The sequence below is a fragment of the Hemitrygon akajei genome, chromosome 14, assembly GCF_048418815.1.
Source record: "Hemitrygon akajei chromosome 14, sHemAka1.3, whole genome shotgun sequence".
Lineage (NCBI taxonomy): Eukaryota > Metazoa > Chordata > Chondrichthyes > Myliobatiformes > Dasyatidae > Hemitrygon > Hemitrygon akajei.
Window position 1 is genome coordinate 91,422,745 of NC_133137.1, and position 20,827 is coordinate 91,443,571.

At 40.4% G+C, this 20,827-nt stretch overlaps 2 protein-coding genes across 2 annotated transcripts in view; both read right to left on the minus strand.

The window, feature by feature from the left end:
• The window catches only part of LOC140738202 (cadherin-23-like), a 101,974-nt gene extending 98,629 nt beyond the window's left edge, over positions 1–3,345 (minus strand). The window contains exons 1-3 of the mRNA XM_073065309.1: positions 3,341–3,345; positions 911–1,056; positions 153–335 (exon numbers count right to left, since the gene is read on the minus strand). Coding sequence (XP_072921410.1) covers positions 153–335; positions 911–1,056; positions 3,341–3,345 — 334 coding nt within the window. The remainder of the gene's footprint in view (positions 1–152; positions 336–910; positions 1,057–3,340) is intronic.
• A 2,249-nt stretch (positions 3,346–5,594) lies between these two features.
• On the minus strand, positions 5,595–20,773 carry LOC140738203 (cadherin EGF LAG seven-pass G-type receptor 1-like). The gene is made up of 11 exons (XM_073065310.1): positions 20,747–20,773; positions 17,340–17,447; positions 16,468–16,577; positions 14,477–14,622; positions 10,914–11,102; positions 10,296–10,384; positions 9,466–9,573; positions 9,244–9,353; positions 9,003–9,148; positions 7,423–7,611; positions 5,595–5,797 (listed from the first exon to the last, which is right to left on the minus strand). Exons 1-11 carry the CDS (start codon positions 20,771–20,773, stop codon positions 5,595–5,597), a joined length of 1,425 nt encoding a protein of 474 aa, XP_072921411.1.
• Positions 20,774–20,827: the final 54 nt, after the last annotated feature.

The following is a 20,827-nucleotide window of genomic DNA, read 5'->3' on the forward strand; positions in this document are numbered from 1 at the left end:
ATGCACCTTTCCAAATACATTGGAGCCTGATAATTTAGGCCTAAAGAACTAAACGATGAATAGTGCAAAAAGTTGGCAAGCAGTGAAATTCAAAAGCATTGTGGTTGCTATTCATGGCTTGATGTTGAGATTAAAATTTAATTATAACTAACCTGCTAAAAGAGCAGCTTCACATACAGGAGCTTCATTGATGTCGACCAATGTTACATTAAGGTTACACCTTGCTTTATTACCTCCTGAGTCTGTAACAACTACATTTAGTGTATAGAATTTGATAGCAGAGGCATTCTCATAGTTCATTTTGAATGTATTGGTGATTTTTGCAGTGGTGCCATCTGAAAGGTAGAAGAGGCTCAATTTTTCATAGTCACATCATTTCAGAACCGCTGATGGCAGCAATTTGTAAGATATGAGCAGTGAAAGCCATTTGGAAGCAGCAAGATGTTTTATCATACATTGTTGAATGGAAAACATTACAAAACAAGTCAATGCAAGATATCGCAAATGCAACTCAGAAATAGATGAATGCTCCAGCACGTCATCAAATTAGGACACACTGATCACCAGCTCATATTGACAGAATCACAAGCACGTGAACAAGCTATAGAGAACAAAAAAGGACTGTTCATTATGAGCAGCAATATTTAATAGAAAAAATTATCACAAGCTCAGAGCTAAGCAGAGAAAAAAAATCAGAAAAGCACATGGGTGTGATTTTAAAAACAAGTAACACAAATATAACACAACAATCCGAAAACAAAAACTGTATATGCACAAGATTTTTCGAAGAGTAATATCTAGGCTGATTTACTAAACCAAGAGAAATATAAATTTGCAGTTTGATTCTTTGAAATAGTTTGGACGTTGCTCTTTCTCATTCGCCTTTGTGCATAGTTGATGGAGATCCTACCTTGGTGAATTTCAAAGTCAGGTTCATTTACTTCAAAACTAAAAGTCAGGTTGTCATTGGTATCGTCATCGGAGGCAGTTAAACTGATCAACGTGGTCCCAGCAGTTGTTTCTTCATACAGGTTCAAAGTGTTTGATGGGCAGGAGCTGGAAATGTGATAAATGCGCCAGTAACTTAACCAGACCAAGTTTCGGGTGCTGGGTTCTATGCATGTATTTGTACTCTATGTCTACCCTAATACAATGGAGAATGTTGGGGTCCTATCTTGTATTACCTGTATCATAAGAACAGTTCTCACCAGGATGCTGTCAAATACCAAAGTCACCTCCCAAATCAAGATCCCTGGCATAGACCTGAACTTTTGCTGGGACCACCATTAACACCTGTGCCCCTTCCAAGTCACGTACCATCCTGCCTTGGCATTCCTTCATCCTTGCTGGGTCAAGATCTTGAAGTTCTCCGCTCAACCACAATGTGGGAGCAGCGGAGATGCAGCACATCAAGAAGATGGCTCACCATCACCTACTTTGGAACCTCAAATTCAAAATGAAATTTAAAGAATAAATAAAAACAATCTACTGGAGGACCTCTTGAGGTGAAGCTGCATCTGTAAGGGAAAAGGAATTGTCGGCTGATGCAGGGTTTTGATCCAGAGCATTGATTTCTTTCCCTGTACAGATGTTGTTTGACCCACTGAGTTGCTCCAGCAGATTGTTGTTGCTTCACCATATTAAGCTGTTAAGTTATGGTGCCTTTGAAGTACACTTAGGAATCATCAATGGGACAAACTGAAGTGCAATACAGGAATATTCAATCGTTGCTGTGGTTGGCATCCGTCTATCTTGAAGGACAATGGATGATCACAAGCCTGGGCGGAAGCTATCGAGATCCTGAGATGCCCAGTCGTCAAGATTCCCCTCTCGGCCTCGCCAGGGTAGTCCAAAGGAAAGCTAATGAAGCTGTATGCTTGGCACCAGCTTGGCTGCAGGAGCTGCCTGAAGGATGTTCAATGACGTCCAGCCACCTTAGGGGCTGCACTCTGGATTTGCTGTCTGGGTTTACTCCCAAACCCTTCGTCTCTCCCGAGGCTGCCCACAAGGCAGTAGGACTATTTACCCATAGCTGGGGATCTGGCTCGTGAGCACTAGGGTATATCCACACACATCAGCGGGCCTGTGTGCTATGTGTGTAGGGGTCAGATCACCTCCCCATCCTCTGTAGTTCAGCCTGTCTGGAAGATTCCGTGTGTCGCCAGTGAGGAGGCATTACATGACGCTCGCTGTTGGAGACGATATGTACTGGCAGGGAGAGATTTACACATTCAGCTCTCCTTTTCGCGAGACTGCTAGCCAGTGGTGGAAGCTGAAAGTGACACCGACAAGCACTACCCACTACGCTACCACTCCAGACGCATCACAACAACCATTTTGGAATGGTTGTATTTTGCAGATTAAACAAAAGTGAAATGTTCAGTCTTGCCAAGGTTAAAGAGTGAAACTGATGGAAGGGATATCTCACCACTTAATGTCACCTCATGGAATGGTAATGATTGCAAGTATTGTCTGAGGTCAGAGGTGTTGCCATAATGGAGGGCAATAACACTGCAGCCTTCAGGATAGCTCAGAAAGCCCTTATAGCGTGACTTGCCAAAAGCTCACAAAATGTAACAGGAAGTTTTTTACTGAAAGGAAAGCAGCCTGATAGAGATAGTGTATTGAAGCTAATAATGAGCAGTATATATAAAATTGAAACTCCAGAAACTACTGTTAAATATTCTCTATTCCACCACACATTGCACCATCTTGTAACAGGCAAAATCAGAAAATAGACAAAGTCTTAAAATAGATAAAAAAAATAAAGTCTTAACAAGACTTTAAAGTCTTAAAGTCAAAACAATCAGTGAGATTAGTGTAAAGATGCACTAAAATGGTGCTGCATAGTGGACCCCAGTTTCTTCTGGTCTGATGAATGTTCATTGACCTGAAATATTAGTTATTTTAACTATGGGCATGTTATGTTGGCACTGGAACGTGTAACAACACTTATGGGCTGCCCCCAGCGCACATCTGGGTGTGTTGGTAGTTAATGCAAATGACGTATTTCTCTGTATGTTTCGACGTGCATGTGAAAAGCAAACTTGAATCTTGAATCTTTTCACTTCTTATTTCTTCACAGATGCAATTTGATCTGTTGAGTAATTCCAGCATTATCTGACTCCAAGATCTGAATGTTTTGACACTTGTGATGTATGACTTTCCTGCATGGATTTGGTGCAAAATAGAAACTTAGGAGATGCCAGTCTTCAATGATTTTCTCATAAATGCAAGTGATTTTTGTTGTATATTTAATATTCCACTAATAGGTTCCAAGGTTGTCAGGCTGAGGAATGGTAGTGGGCACAAGCTCCCACTACTTAAAAATGCTCCTCACGGCATGCGTCTCAAATAGCTTCAGACAATCAAGTCCAACTCCTGGCCTTCTCGTGTGGCTTAGCCTCTAAGCCGGCGGAACTGTTTCTACTGACAGGAGAAGGGGCAAAGGCGGGTCCTGGCACCTTAAAACCAGTGCTTCAGGTAGATGGAGCTCGTCAGCCTAGGAAGGCAGTCCATCTAAGAGAGGGAAAACTCTGATTTCAAACCTCCGCTGCCTTGCGGCCATACCCACTCATGGGAAATGCTTCGGGAGTAAACCCTGAGGACAAATCCGGAGCTGGAGTCCCTAAGGCAGTCCGACGTTGCCTTCAACCTCACTCTGGCAACTCCTGCGACGACACAGGTGCCAAGCTGTATCGGCCCTTGCCCTTCCCTTGGACAACATCGGTGTCGTGGAGAGGGGAGACTTGCTGCTGGGGCAACTGCTGGTCTCCCATACAACCTTGCCCAGACCTGCATCCTGGAGAGGGCACAGATCCATAGTCTCACAAGACTAACGGATGCCACCACTAATAGTGTTAATATATTGTTTGATTAAGCATTATTTGGTTGTTTAAATAATACATGATCAGTTATATGTAAAAATACGTGAATTGTATTCAGTAAGTCATGACACTGCCATGTTATACGTGTGCACCTTGCTTAAAATGAAAAGGAAGTTAGAGTCACTTTCAGACTCCTTTTCTTCCAATTAGTTTTATGTTTTGGAGATAGAAAACACAACAATTTTTGGTGGCATAGATTGGATAGGTAGTTCGAATCTCTTTGAGCTACCAAAGACAGAAGAGTCTGGAAATTGAGGGTGCACAGGTTTAAGACGAGAGAGGAGAGGTTTAAGAGGAATCTGAGGGGCAGGGTTTTCCACACGGAGAGAAGTGAACATCTGCAACAAACTTCCAGAGGCAGATACAGGTGCAAGTGTCAACAGGCATTTGCACAGGAAAGGTGCGGAGGGATATGGACCTGGTGAGGGCAAATGGGATGAACAGATCTAGGCATCGCAGTCGGAAAGAACAAGATGTACCAAAAGGGACCATTTCTGTACTACGCATTCTCTACGATTCTATAATCATCTATGATTCAGGGAACAATTATTATAAATGGGACTACATTTTGTTAATCAACAATTGAATGATATTTACTGTACCTGATGGTTGGAGATTCATCATTTACATCAGTAACAATGATTGTAACTGTGCCTGTGCAACTAAGGCTTGTGATCGCATTGTCATCAATAGATATCTTAGCATAGAAAACCTGCGGCACAAAAAAAAACAGAGTGAAGGATTAGAATTATATCTATAACACAGGTTTTAAAATAGTTGGTGTAATGCAAATGTGCAGAGGATTTTATCAGTAGTAACAATATTTCACCAACCGTGTCACCATTTTCAAAATTCAGTGCGCTTGCTGTAGAAATGAGACCCAGATCATCCACGTGAAATCGTGCAGTGGTGTTGGTGGAGGAGCTCGGCAGAATGGAATACTTGAAAATTAGAACAGTAGATTTGTAAGTGGAATGTTCTATTCTGGAGTAGGGAATTTATGAATGGCTTCATCTTGTGTTCTATTTTGATATTAACTTGTCGGTATTAAATGTCCTGCACTTCTTGCTTCGCCACACATTAACCTAACAGTTGCCTTTGAAGCCTGGTCAATGGAGCCTGCTCTAAGTGTGGTCATGTGCTGTACTGGGCATGACTGGAATCATCTGGTGGCAGATCATGAGCCCCAAACAGAGAAACCTATTTGACCGCAGCTTGGTTTGATCAATTACAAAGATGCCCAGTATGTATTTCCCTGAACTTCACATTCATTAGTATTCAAACACTTCTTGCCATTCTTTTAAAAGTGGCCTTGGAAAGTCTAAAAATTATTTTAAAAAATCTTTAAGAATATTTAATTAATAAAGTACATGAATCTGAATTTCATTCAAATGAAATACATCACTAACACAAGGATTAAAGCAGTTTATAATGTATGAATCAAGTTCTTTCACTGCCTGTCTTAAAGTCAATAAAGTTAGTAAAAGTACAGGCCATTTCCAGCCCTGCATATGAATGAGTTCCCATTATATTATTACATTTGAAAGTTGAACATAGATAGATATGTTCATTTCTACAAACAGTAGAACTAGTTTCCTCTCTCTCTCAGTCTCGCACACATACCACTTCCAGAAATTGTTCTTTCTCATCAGTTTTATGTGCTTTTGATGCCAGTCATTGCACTATGTGCAGGTGTAGCTGTGATTTTTATGTATTTTCCAACTTGTGGATAAGATGGACATTGGGGATCTGCAGAAACCGAACCCATTCATTACCCAGGGACGCCCCATCGGAAGAAGCTGTTATCACAAAAGGACTTACGCGTAAAGTATCTCCATCAGGATCAGAGGCAGTTAACTTGTATACTGAGGCACCGACAGCACTTGTTTCTGCAATAGTGGCAGTCAGTCCTGTATCAAAGAAAATGCCTTTAATTCAAATGCATTCCATTGATATATAAGTTACGTATTTTTGCATGAACTACGACCAGCAAAATCAACTAGTGCATCAGAATTGCCAAGGTGAAGTTAAGAAGTTATAACATCACTGTCAAGTGACTGTACAGAATAAATACAATGATTGAGTCTGTATGCCAAACATGAATGATGCTGGCACCATTGGAAAGTAAAGTTCATCTCTGACTGTGTCTGGGAAAGTAGTGGTCCGCTGTGTTATTGAGCCTTTAGTTATGATTTGGACAGCTAGGCGGTGTCAGGACAATGACTCACTGACAGTGAATGAAAACAAACAAATTCTCAGATTTGTATATTCTTTGTCTTGGAAGGGAACATATTCACATATTTTATATATTTATGAGTTTGTAATTTAATTTATTTAGAGACACAGCGTGGAACAGATTCTTCCAGTGCAAAGAGCTGTGCTGCCTAGCAACATACTTACTTAACAAGCCTAATCACAGGACAATTTTACAATAACCAGTTAGCCTACTAACCATACATCTTTGGACTATGAGAGGAAACCGGAGCACCTGGAGGGAACCCACACGGTCATGGGCAGAATGTACAAACTCCTTACAGATAGCGCCGGAATTGAACTCCCAACTCTGCCGCCCCGAGCTGTGGGAGTGGGGCGCTAACTGCGACACTTTCATGACACCCCACATCCTGCTGCCCTAGTGTTTCTAGACAGGAGATGTCTAGAGATTGGCAGAAATTTTTGAAGAAACTTCAGAGTCGGAGAGGAGGCTTTGCAAACAGTGTACAGAGGAGTTGTGCTGTGCTAGTGAGGGAGGGAGTGAATATTTATACAATAAGTGCCAATATAAGGTGCAGGTTCTTTTTCATGCTAGTGTTGCATTGTTGGAGGTACCCATATCTAGCTCAGGAGCTAAGAAAACTTATGAGGTTTGTCTTTGGACAGTGGCAGGGTTTTGAGAAGTCAACTGTTAGCTCAGATGCCACAGAATACTGTTGCAACCATAATAGTTTTGTATTGCTGTATAGTTGGTGTAACATCAAGGGGAATTTCTGCATTTTTCTCACACAGCAGTTTCTGATACCAGGTAGAAACAGTCGAGTGTGATGAAGACTGCCATTTATGAAGGTGGTGATCTTCTGAAATTAATTATCCACTTGGAACTTCTGGCGTGTGACTATGGCACAGTACAATGTACAGAGATGGTTAATAAACTGCATAGTTTTATAGCCCTTCAGGGCAAGTCACTGTTTACAGATCTTCGGTGATAAATTTACATCATGGGATTGCACTGTTACTTTTAAATACACTCCACTCTGGCTCTCAGCAAAAGTCCCACTATCTTCAGTAACACATTATTGTAAACATGCAAAAACTTTGCATAAGGGACTGCCCTTGTAATGTGACAGATTTCCCAGTCACATCAATTTGTAAGCAGCTTTAGTTACTAATTTACTACACCAACAATGGACAGACTTATTACATTTTAAATCTAGTAATTAGACATCAAGAACAAAATGGCGGGCACTGTTGCCAGAGTAAGTCCAAAATATTGCAATCAGTCAATTTATATTTCAATTAAAGGTTTGATTATATTCACCTGATCCAGCTTCAAAATTAGCTTCACATAAAGGAGCTTCATTGATGGGATTCAACGTCACGTTCAAGTTACATATCGCGTAGTTACCTCCCGAATCTGTAACGACTACATTTAATGTATAGAATCTGATAGCAGAGGTATTTTCATAGTCCATCTTGAATGTGTTGGTGATTTGTGCAGTGTGGCCAGCTAAAAGACAAAAGAGGCACATAACACAAGCATACAAAGGTAAGGTAACCAATAACAATTTTGGCTTGCTAGTAACAATGGTCTATTAGCGCTGAGCAGTGAGAAACTACAGAGACACAGCAATGATGAAAACCATTACCAGGATGAAACAACGTGAAAACAAATCGGTGTAAGAAACCACAAATAAAAAGCAAAAATGGACGTAAGCTAGATAATACCTGTATACCCAGCTCAATACAGAAACCACGAACAAATGAAATAACACCATTAGCATAAGAATAGAGGAATTTTGAAGAATTTTGTTGGAATTCTATGAGAAAATAACAAGCAGGAAAGTCAGTGGATGTTGTTTGCTTGGATTTTCAGATATGTCAATTATTTAGATGACAGAATTGATGGATTTGAGACCAAGGTTGCAAAGAATACAAAGATAGGTAGAGGTGCGGGTACCATTAATGAAGCAGGGAGCCTGTAGAAGGACTTAGACAGATTGGAAGAATGGGCAAAGAAGTCATGCTGGATTCTCTAAAGGTTAACTTGCAAGTTGAGTCAATAGTAGGAAGGCAAATGCAATATTAGCCTTCATTTCAAGAGGACTAGAATATAAGAGCAAGGATGTAATGTTGAGGATTGATAAGATATTGGTCAGACTGTACTTGGAGTACTATGAGCAGTTTTGGGTGCCTTAATGAAGAAAAGATGTGCTGGCATTGGGGAGGGTCCAGAGGTGGTTCATGAGAATGATTCCAGGAATGAAAGGGTTAACGTATGAGGAACAATTTATGGTTCTGGCCTTGTACTTCAGAGGGATAGAAGAATAAGGAGGGGAATCCCATGGCAACCTATGGAAAACTGAAAGACCTAGCTAGGGTGGACATGGAGAGGATATTGTGGGAGTCTAGGAGCAGAGGGCATCACCTCGGAATAGAGGGATGTCTATTTAGAACGGAGATGAGGAGGAATTTCTTTAGCTAGAGGGTAGTGAATCTGTGGAATTCATTGCCACAAAAGTCTGTGGATGCCAAGTTATTGGGTATTTTAAAATGGAGGTTGATACGTTCTTGATTAGTCAGGATGCCAAAGGTCACAGGGAAAAGGCTGGAGAATGGGGTTGATAAGTCAGTCATGATGGAATGGTGGACCAAACTCAATGGGCCCTAATTCTGCTTCTGTGTCATACGTTCGAAAAAAGTTGAAATACTCGGATAAGATGCACACCAATTTGGTATAGAAACAGTGGAGGAAGTGTTAATTTAAGTCAGGTACAAGCTAAACAAAAATCACAAATACGGAATCTTAGGGCATGTGAAATAATGAAAAGTGCAATACTGGTGCCCTTGTAGGTTGGACTTCGCTGTGCTGTCACAGCTCATAGATGATGAAATTCCTACCTGGGTGGATTTCAAAGTCAGTTTCATTTATTGCAAAGTTAAAAGCCAAGGCGTCATTTGCATCATCATCAGAGGCAGTTAAAGTGATCAGTGTGGAACCAGCAGCTGTTTCTTCATTCAGGATCAAGGTGTTCAAAGGACAGGAGCTGGAGGTGTGATAAATGTCCCAATTAATGCAGAGTGCCCTAGTAAAAGTAGGGACTGGTTTATATCAGCAAAGTCAGAATGATAATTAATATACCTGATGGTTGGACTTTCATCATTTACATCAGTAACTGTGATTGTCACTGTGCCTGTGCACCCAAGGCCTGAAGTTGCATTGTCATTAATAGATACCACGGCATAGAAGAGCTGGGATGAAGAATTGGATTGAAGAACAGAATGTCAGTCTGTTAAACATTTAGAATAAAATACTTGTGCAGAAAATCTTCTCATTAGTCAATATTAACAATGAATCACTTACTGTGTCACCATTTTCAAAATTCAAAGCAGTTGATGTGGTAATTTGACCCAAATTATCGACATTAAATCGTGCAGTGGTGTTGGTGGAGGAGGTCGACAAAATGGAGTACTTGAAAATAATGATGGTAAGATTTTTTTAAATGTAATGTTCCATTCTGTAGCAGAGCACATATAGTTATAGAGTCATCCAGCATGAAAAGAGGCCTTTCGGCCCATCTGATCCATGCCAAATGTGTTACCCAGTGAGCCAGTCCCAGTTGCTCATAGCCCCATAAACCTCTCCTACTCAGGTACTCATCTAGACATAATTTAAGTATCGCTATAGTGAAGCTTTATTTCTTTTCTCAAATTTCACAGTTTGTTAAGTATATGAGAGGAAATTCACATGGCACATTGATACACAATGTAGGAAACATCATATCCAAAAATCTATTAGAGGAAAGGAATATCAGAGCTAATACATGCATAGCACATAGCTCAGAAACACAAAAGAGCCTGATACTAAAACAGAGACAAAGGTCTTGAATCAGATATATTAACACTGACTTGCAGGCATGATGATATTGCTTATTCTGGGGTGAGTGATTCAGCTCTTAGTATCCATTCTCCTGTAATTCCACATATAAATGAACTGACATGACTGCTATTGAGAAAGATGGGCCACATTGTAACTGGAAAGAACACGAGTTCCCAACCTAGGGTGTACAGGCCTCTCAGTTCATGGTGGGGGTCCATGGCGTAAACAAGGTTGGGAAGCGCTGATTAGAAGGAATTTTGGTTGCTGATGTCTTAATTGGTTTGAGCCAAAATGAATTTTTGGGAACAACTTACATGTAAAGTATCTTCATCAGGATCAGATGCAGTTAACTTGTAGATAGAGATCCCAAGAGCACTGGTTTCTGGAATTGTCACAGCTGGTCCTGAGGATAAGCCATATGTTATTGATATATAAATCTGGAAGCTAATGGTGTCTCAGACATATTGGTGATTCGATTGTAAAACAGCTTCAGAAGAGTTTTTCATGTCAGCCTGGCATTAAATTTACTTCAACAAGAAAATGACTTTAACTGCCTTGTTGTGCATGGAGTAATCACAGGAAGCAAAAAACACTTGCTTGGTGGGCACTAAGGGACGATGCACTCCCCTGTTCGTGCGGGTACCCAAACTCTTCCGGGAAGGTACATACTGATGGATCTACACCACTTCCGTTCATTTGCTAGGTTTTCCAAATGAGTAGTGTACAGATCAAAGATAACTTAAATACACTGAAAGCTGTCTTAAAATCTTAGTCACAACCCATTGTGCAAGATGCACCTCATTATTTGCTAATCTCTGTCAAATTATTTAATTGATTGGTCTGTTGGACATATCCATGGACAGGTTTAGCTGAGAGCCATTGTCAGGATTTATTATCTTATACCTTACTTATCTTGACTGCATTACACTCACCTGTCCCTGCTTCAAATTGGGCTTCACAATTAGGAGGTTCATTAATAGGATTTAAATTCACCATCAGGTTGCATGTTGCAATGTTGGATGCCAGGTCAGTGACGATTACACTGAGTTGGTAGCTTTTGACAGCAGAGGCATCGTCATAGTCCAGCAAGGAGTTAGTTACAATCCATGCCAAATCTCCAGCTGGAAACAAGACACAAGTTTCTCTATGAAATGCAGATTTAAGTGAAAACCTCAAGCACCTTCCCTCTCTATAAATATGTGTCATGCCTGCTATCTTATGTGTATTATAAAAATTACTCACTGCATCAAAATAAACCCAAGGAAATTATAGAAAACCGCTCCATCATTTTACCAAAATAATCATATTTTTCTACCTTTTGGAGGAAACTGCATGTTCCGTAATTACATTACCAGTAGCATGTACTTCCGGCCTATTCCTACACCCACTGGCATTGGGGCTTTAGTTCCCATGCACGCTTCCCATCCAACCACATCAGTACTTGGAATATTGGATACTGTTTTATACAGCAAAAGAACATGGTGAGAGAATGGTGGAGGGAGTCCTATTTGTCCTCTCAGAAATGTCCTCCATGCCAGGAAGCACCCGGGGCAGAGCTAATGGAATGAAGTATCTTCCAAGCTAACCTCCAGGAGGAAATCTCCTCACACCTGACACTGAGGCTGTAAAAAAAATCTTCTCAGATTTATCAAGCTAATTGGTCTGTCATTTTGAACTGTGTCTTCATACACAACTAGCTACATTTTGAGACCTTTCAGATATCACTGATATACATTTGTCTCGCTGATGACCCGGGAAGATTATCTTGGCCATACATCATTCTTAGCAAACAGGCTTTGTGCCTGTGTTGTCATCCTGTTTGATCAACTACTGGTCTTCAGCTTTGAGAGGAGAGGAGCTCCAGGGTGACCAGCGAAGAATGATACTAAATATAATCCATGGTGATGGCAAATCAGTCTTGCTGCAGTGCTATACAGAGCTGACAGTCAAAACCATGATCTTCAGCGACACAGATGATGGAGACAGTGAATCGTGCAGATGGGAGATCTTGCAGGTGCTGGAAATCTTGAACAACACACACAAAATGCTGCAGGAACTCAGTAGTGCAGTCAGCATCCATGGAGGCGAATAGCAGTCGATGTTTCAGGTTAAAATTCTTCATCAGGAGTGGAAAGGAAGGGGGCAGAAGATAGAATAAGAAGCTTGGGGGACCAGAGGAGTATAAACTGCAAAGGTTAGCTGAGGGGGGAAGGTGGGTCAGGTGGAGGAGAGGAAATGAAGTAAGAAGTTGGAGGTGATATGTGCAAGGGGAAACATTGACTGCTCTTTTCCACAGATACTGTCCGACCTGCTGAGTACCTCCAGCTTATTTGTACATGTTGATTTGATCACAGCATCTGCAGTGTACTTTGTGTTTAATATTCTCTATGGATAGGGTGGCACAGGAGCATAGTTGTGTAATACTATTACAGCAATGGTGATCCAGGTTCAATCCCACCACCGTCAACAAAGAGTTTGTGTGTTCTCCCCGTGAGCACATAGGTTTCGTCCGAGTGCTCCTGCTTCCTCCCACATTCCAAAGGCCTATGGGTTTGTAGGTTAATTTTTCACATGGGTGTAATTGGGACATGTGGGCTTGTCGGAGCAGGAGGAACTGTCACCTTAAATAAATAAAATAAAACACTCATGTGCCTGTCTAGGAGTCTCATCCTCATCCACCATGACCCTAGCAATGCATTCCAGGTTCCCAGCAATGTGAAAAAACATTTGCCTCACACATCTCCTTTGTGCTTTCGCCGTCTCGCCTTAAATACGAGTCCTCTTTGACCAGAAATTTCAATCCGGGGCGAAAGCTTCTGGCTGCCTATTCAATTTATCCCCCAAACAATTATATAAAGTCTATCAAAGCTCAATTCAGCCTCCACCACTCTACAGAAAACAACCCCAACGTGTCCAAACTTTTTTTTATACCACATGACCTCCGAACAAGGGACCATCCTGGTAAACTGTAAGATATAGGAGAAGAATTAGGCCATTCAGCCAATCGAGTCTGCTCTGTCACTTGATCATGGCTGATTTATTTTCTCTCTCAAAACCCACACCCCTCCTCCTTTCCCTCTTTTTCCATTCCCCATTCTGGTTACCCTCTCAACTCTCCTGCCCTTTATCTCCTTCTGCACCTTCTCCAAAGCCTCCACATCCTGTAATGGGATGACCAGATTTGAATGCAATACTCTGAAGGTGGCTTAACCAGAGTTTTATAAATCTGTAACATAATTTCCTGGCTCATGAACTCAGTGCTTCAACCCAAGAGGATGAGCATGCGATTTAACACAGAGAATGCTGGAGGAACTCAGCAGGCCAGGCAGCATTTATTGAAAAGTGTGAACAGTTGAAATTCCAGGCCGAGACCAGAGTCCTGTCCTGATGAAGGGACTCAACCCAAACCATCGACTACCTGGCCTGCTGAGTTCCTCCAGCAGTTCGTGTGTTGCTTGGATTTCCAGCATCTGCAGATTTATTGTGTTTGTGAGCATGTTGTTTTTACCCCCCCTTTAAATCTGTGCAACCACTTTTAAGGCACCATGTACCTGGAACCTAAGATCCTATTCTTCATCAACACTGTTAAGGATCCTAGCATTGACAGCATATTCTCCATTTATTTTGGATCTCCCAAAGTGTAGCACGTCACATTTACCCAGACTAAACACCACTGCTAAATCTTGACCCGTATCTATAACTGTTATATATCCTGCTGTATCATTTGGCAATCCTCTCTGCAGTCCACATCACCAATCTTTATGTCAGCTGAAGACGCTTTCAGCTGCCCTACCACACTTTCAACCAAATGATTCATATATGCCAAAACAACAGAGGTCTAAGTACAGATCCCCATGGAACTAGTCACATACCTCCGTTCAAAATTTTACTCACCCTCTGTTATCTACGGTCAAGCCAATTTTGGATCCAATCATCCAAGCCAAGGTGGATCCCATGCATCCTAATTAGCTTGGTGAGCCTACCACACTTGACCTTGTTGAATACCTTATTAAAATTCATATTTACAAATTCCATAGCTTTAGCTTCATCATCACCTCCTCAAAGTTCAAATTAGTCCGGCTCTCTCTCCCCTCCCCATATTTTACCTCCTGCCTACCTCTTACAAAAATTTAAGTACTAGAACAACAAGCAGCCCGTCCTGTCCCCTCTGTAGTTGCCACCTCACTGTACCATGTACTGATCCATACTCAAAGTTCATCACCCTGACTTTTAATAATCCTTGCATTGAAATAAACTTATCACACTCCGCCAGGGAAAGAGGGGGAATTTCTGGAAATATCCATTTGAGACAATAGCTCTGAAAATAGCTTAATTTCCCAACACCTCCTTTGTGTTTGTTTTGAATAGGGTGAGGACCCTCTACATTTCACTGGATAACAAGTCAACAGACAGGTGGCAGATAAACAGCATATAATGATTACATTAAATGAGCAAATCTTTGAAATAAATACATGAAGGGTGTCAATCTCCTCACCTTGAATTATTTGAAAGTCAGATACAGTAGTTGTGAAGGAGAAAGTAAAACTGTCATTGTCATCATTGTCAGTCGCTGATAACTGTAACACTTGAGTCGAGACAGGTACATCTTCATCAACCAACAATGGACTCGAAGAACAACCACTAGAAATAGTGAAATGTGTTATCAATTTGTAACTACATCATGAATTATTTCCATGGATCCCTTCTCTTTGAGCATTAGTTCCATATTTCACTCTTTTGGATATGATGAAATACTTCCAAGTGAAAAAAACAAAACTGGATTGCCTATACATCCCTGTGTAGGAGAGCAAGGTTATTTAAAAAAGAAACCCAGAACTGGCTTTGGCAGCAGGTTCAATAATCTTCATCTGTTTTGACCAGGTCTCTGTGATTGTGTTGGGTTCTGTGTCTACAAAGGCCTAAACTCAAAAGAAGATTTTATCTGATATAGATATCTATGGGTACCTAACGAGAGGAAGGTTATACTGTATCCAGCTACTCTTCGAGGACTAACTTGGCAGCTCGTCTCTGCGGTGAAGTTTAGCTGCCTACACCCACTGCTTGAGTGAAGTGTCTCCCCTTTCTACCAAAGACAAGATACTTGAAGTAATGAAACAGGTTAATACAGTTTATTTTATTTTTAATGATACACATTTAATGGGTGGCGGGTTGGAGAAATGTCTCTATCAAAGAAGGTTAAGGCACTCCTTCCCTCCGCTAGCTTACAGATCACCCTTGGGCAAGGTGTAGCCCCTCCCGAGCAGGGTCACATGAAGCTATGGGAGCAGGTGGTGGACGGTCGTATGAGCAGCAGGTGCATATCACAAGACCTGGTTATGCAACCACTGATGCCAGGCAGACAATCTCTGAAGAGTATTGATAATGGCTGGGGCCACCATCTTGTAAAGACACTGCCCAGAAGAAGGCAGTGACAAACTACTTCTGTAGAAAAATTTGCCAAGAACAATCATGGTCATGGAAAGACCATGATCTCCTATGTCATTAGTCGTGGCACAAAATGATGATGACACATTTAAGTTTAGATAACTTCAGCACTTCACACACACAGCAGATTTCTGATTTATAAAAGATTTCCAAATTACAGAAGATTTACAAACTACAAAGGATTTCCAAACAAAGGTACAATTCTTATGAACTAGAACATACCGATGAGTAGTAGGTGAACAAGTCATCTGTCACAAAAACCAAAGGTTGAGAAATGAATTCTTTCTGTTACCCTGCCTTTCTGACATTCTCTTTGACATTCCTAACAATTCCTGGTGCTTCTGATATTTATTCGATTTTCTACCAGATGACATCATCTGCATGTGATTTTTTCCAAATACCTTTACTAGGAGAAAGTAACTCACACAGGTAGTATTAAAAGCTTCAGGTGAAAGACATCCCAAGCATCCACTCTTAATGCTATGAGGGCTGACCCTCTGACATTATGTATATTCATGATATATGAGTAACCGTGTTAGATGTGCTATTGATTCGGGTAATACAGACAAGAAGTCCCCTGGACTTTTCACTTTGGAAACCAGACCTCTTAGCAGCCAGCACCTGCTGTGGGCTAGCAGCCTGTGCTTCTAGCTTCTAACTGATTACTGCTTGCAGTTCACATTAATAACTGGGGACTGGTTCTTGTTTACAATAAAAAGCTGAGCCAGGAATATTTGATAAAAGTTTAACTTTATCACCAACAACTTTGACTCTTTGGAAAGGTCATACCACTGTGTAAGAAAGCTGAGGTTAGCAATAAGCTGCTTGGGTCGTGGAAAGTGAAAATCCATCATATATGTCCAGGAGATAGGCCAGCAAGAAAAAATGGAAAATCTTCTGAAACTATACATTTCACTAAGAGTGTTGTATGTATAAAAGCTGACTCTCTTCTTTAAATGCTTAGCCCCTTGCAGTGATTAACCTCTCTATCTTATCAGTCCACTCACAAAATGATTTCCCCAGATGAGTTTAATAACAAACCTTATAACTGGAGCTTCATCATTGATGTCAGTAATGTGAATGATGACAGTGCCAGTACAGGTCTCGCCTGCTGGATCAGACACGGAAACCACTGCATCATAACGCTTCAGCTGCAGAGATAGAAAATGCCAAAATATTTGCTAACTTGGTATAAGTAGTACGAGGATTAACAAACAAGAAATATAGAAATAATCATCAGTGGTCAAATAGTTAATCACTATTTATCAGTTATGGGCTGCTTCAAATATTGTCAGTGCAGTTCAGTCACATTGCTAACCTTCTTCTACACTTACATAGTTAATGACTGGAGAGATGTTAACACCTCACATTTGGTAGTAGACAGTAGTCTACTGATAAAATTAATGTTCTTAATTCCATTCTCAATTTTGCAAGCCTTAGATCACTTGGTCAGGCAAACTAAAAACTTGCCCTTTTCTCCAGGTTTGACTTGATCAGTTAACCTTTGTTAAATTATCCTGATAGAAACTTATGATGGGACAAGTCAGATAAGCAGTTTACTCAGCTAGTTACGTTCTGGAAAGTGTGGAAACCTTCCATGCAGAGTATGAAGAGGCTCAGGTTCAGAATGGCTTCTCTTCACAATCACAACACAAAGTCTGTAGATTAACAAGGTCTTGTACTTGTACTTTTTTTCTCCATAGATTAACGAGGTTTTACTTTTAGGTCAAAAAAGGTTAGCTTACCAAGCAGATACAGTCCTTTCATTACTTAGTCAATATTTATTGATCCATTTAATTCTATGACCTTGGTTTTTTCTAGTGTAGGAATATATGAATTTGATGAAGTTGTACACTTGCTTGAAGCTATGATATATTAAATGTGAATAAGTGAATAAATTTTATTAAACCTACCTGGCTAGTAGCTTCATAATCCAAAGTGCTTACTGTGTAAATGACACCCACTGAATTAATGGCAAACAGCGTGAGAGTTCCGGTTGTGGACGTTGAGAGAATGGTGTACTGTAAAATAGTTAACAGCAAAAACATACAGCGGCTGTAGTGAAAAGTTACTGTTTGAATGCACAACTTCATATAGTTGACTTGAAAATGCAGTGCAGGGAGTCTGTGGGTTAACAAGTTCAGAAATTAAAAGGTTACATAGATCAATAATTAGAGGAGGTAGAGTCCTGCCACGGTTGTTGGATGGGCTGGTGAAATGAGGAAGTTAGTCATTGTGTGGGAATAAGGAAGGAAATGATTAAAGGTACGATAACTCTAATTTGGTTTAAGGTAATGCTCTCCATGGAGTTGTATAGGGCTCAACTCAATGGGGGATATAGGATCTTTGGGTTAAATGTGTAGCTGGAGAGAAAGTTTTACTGGTAAGTGTTGAGTGAATATTGAGGACTATCTGAAGCCAGTCTGCCCCACTTGAGGGAAGATGGGGTAACGATGGATAGAGCATCTGTAGCTCTTGAGGGTGAGCATTCAATCTATGCTTCACATCAAAGCAAAGAAAGTTCAAAACTCACATTTAATACATCACCGTCAGGGTCTGACGCAGAGAAACTGTAAACAGATACTCCAGTATCATTATTCTCGGCGATGGTCACATTTTGTCCTGAATAAATTAATTAGGTTTCATGTACAGTTATTTCCTTGATATTATTTTAATGTCTCATTCATTTCAATACAATAAGAAGGGAAGGGAAGGCAACAACATCAACTCAATGGTTGCCTCCTGATGTTAAGTCAGTGAATACATTCTATGTAGTGGGTAAGTTAAAACCCTTCAACACATTTACACCTGCAGAAATGCTGTGACAGTGAACCTCAGTGTAATAGTTTCAGAAAGCATTGATTAAAAGAAATAAATTTAACAAGAGTTAATGAGAATGTAATAACTAACTAAATTATTCTAACATAGCTTCAGAACTAGGGCTGGAATGTTACGTACTCATTGTATCAAGGCATCATCTGAAATTGTCTGACATAAATAAATTGGTTGGGATGAAGATGCCAGGGACCATGGCGGGGGGAGGTGCAGGATTCCATTCCATATTGAATCATCCATTGTCACTTCTGGCTGAAGATACCAATTGCATTGGGATGGATAAAGCTTGGTGGGGCACACTCTCCTGTCTGTATCAGTGCGCTGATTTAGAGATGGTAGAGAGTTTCAACTAGGTGTAAATATGAAAAACACTTTATCCTGGTCCAGCCATGCAGAAGCCATAGGCAAGATAGTATACTAATACCTCTACTTCCTCAGAAGACAAAGGAAATTGAGCATGTGCCTGATGACGCTTACCATCATCAGTTTAGACAGATATACTATAGAAGGCATCCTGTCTGGGTGTATCTCAACTTGGTATGGCATCTGCTCTGCCCAAGATTCCAAGAAATGGCAGAAAGCTGTGAACATAGCCCAAACCATCAAACAAAAAAGCAAAAGAACAAACACCCACTGTCCTCATCTACAGTACCCCCTGCCTCAGGAAAGCATCCAACACAATCATTGAGCCCTCCCATCCTGGTTATCCGCTCTCCGCCCCTCTCCCACTTGACAGAATATACAAAAGCCTCCAAGCACATATCACCAGGTTCAAAGAGGGCTTCTGTACCACTGTTATCAGACTCTTTGAAAGGACCTCCTTTATGCTAAAGATGAGCTCACAATCTCACAATCTGCCTCGTCATGGTCCTTACATTCTGATTGCTGCACTTTATCTGTAAATGTAACATTATATTCTGGATTCCAATTTTTATTTTACAATGTCTATGTACTTGTGTGGAATGGTTTGTCTGAGGGGCACACAGACAAAAGCTTTTCTTTTTATCTTGTGGTACATGTGACAACAGAAAGCCAATACCATCCAAACATTAAAAACTTTGATGAACTTCTTTTGGGGCCACATCTTTGCTAGGTGGATATGACGACTAAGTTTACCTTACTGAGGTAAAGGCTGTTTTTCAGTCTGTGTCATATAGATATGGCCACATCCAATTCAAACTCTGTATAGAAATGGCACAAAAACCTCAACAAAGACTGGTGTAACTTGGCAGATTTTGCATTGTCTCCTATCAATATGCAAAGCCAGCAGCCAATAACTATGAATAAATATTTATATTTTTATATATTTCTCCTGAAACTTAGTCATTTTTTTATGTATTGCACTGTACTGCTGCTACAAAACATCTTTCACGACCTGCGACAGTGGTAATAATCCTGATTTTAATAAACCTGATTGAGAATAGATTTATGTCACAAAACTTGCTACCAAAAGTATTGTGTAATCAACAGTCAGCTCTAAATAAGATAAATTAAATACGTTCACCTGCTATTAAATTAGCAGCACATTCAGGAGCTTCATTAATGGGATTCAGTGATATGTTCAAGTTACACATTGCTATATTCCCTCCCAGGTCTGTGACAACTATATTCAATGTATAGAATTTGTCAACAGAATTATCTTCATAATCCAGCTGTAAGATATTTGAAATTGTTGCAGTGTTTCCAGCTATAATCCAAAAAAAGACATGTGTTTTAGTCAAATATAAATAATATTTCCTTGCCATACATCATCACTAAATAACGTGGAACTGCTGAAAGCAGCAGATAGCAAGTTCCTGCAGAGAGAAATGACAGACGATGTGTGGGAATAATGAAACCCTTTCGTAAGAATGTTACCAGTCTTTCTTGACAATGTGAGCACTTTCTGGACCCTAATGTAAAGAGCAGAGCTTTCACCATATTCCTCATAGTGAGCTGATGGACCCTCCTAATGATAATAATAATAATAAATACTCCATTGATCCAGAGTGAGAAATTCTTTCATTACAACAGCAACATTTAAAAACGTACTTAGCAGTGTGTAGACTTAGCTAATAATAAAGTACAGAATAATATTATACACATGACATGCAGCATCTTGGCATATATAAAGCTCCCTCTGACTCCAATTCATAGTTGTAGGACCTTCAGCCCAACGTTATCCATTTTGAAAGTAATCCTACTCTAACCTGTTTATTCCTGCCATACTTCCATCAGCTACTGCCCAGATCACATACTGGGAGCAATTTAGTGGCTTGTTTTCAGGAGTGTGGGAGGAAACATAAGCAGTTACAAAGAATGCATTTAAACCCCACTCTGACAATGGCAGAAGTCGGGAGTGAAAACCACTGCAGCTCTCCTCGCCATGTCACTTTGCTGCTTTCACAGTAGAAGAATTGCAGCATAAAGTTACAAATCAGTATATCAAATGGTTAGATAACAACATTGCAAGTAGTCGTAGGACAAGAGTTAACACGATTCCTACCTTGTTGGATTTCAAAGGCAGATTCATTTCCTAAAAAACTAAAAGTTGTTTGGTCATTGTTATCATTATCAGAGGCAGACA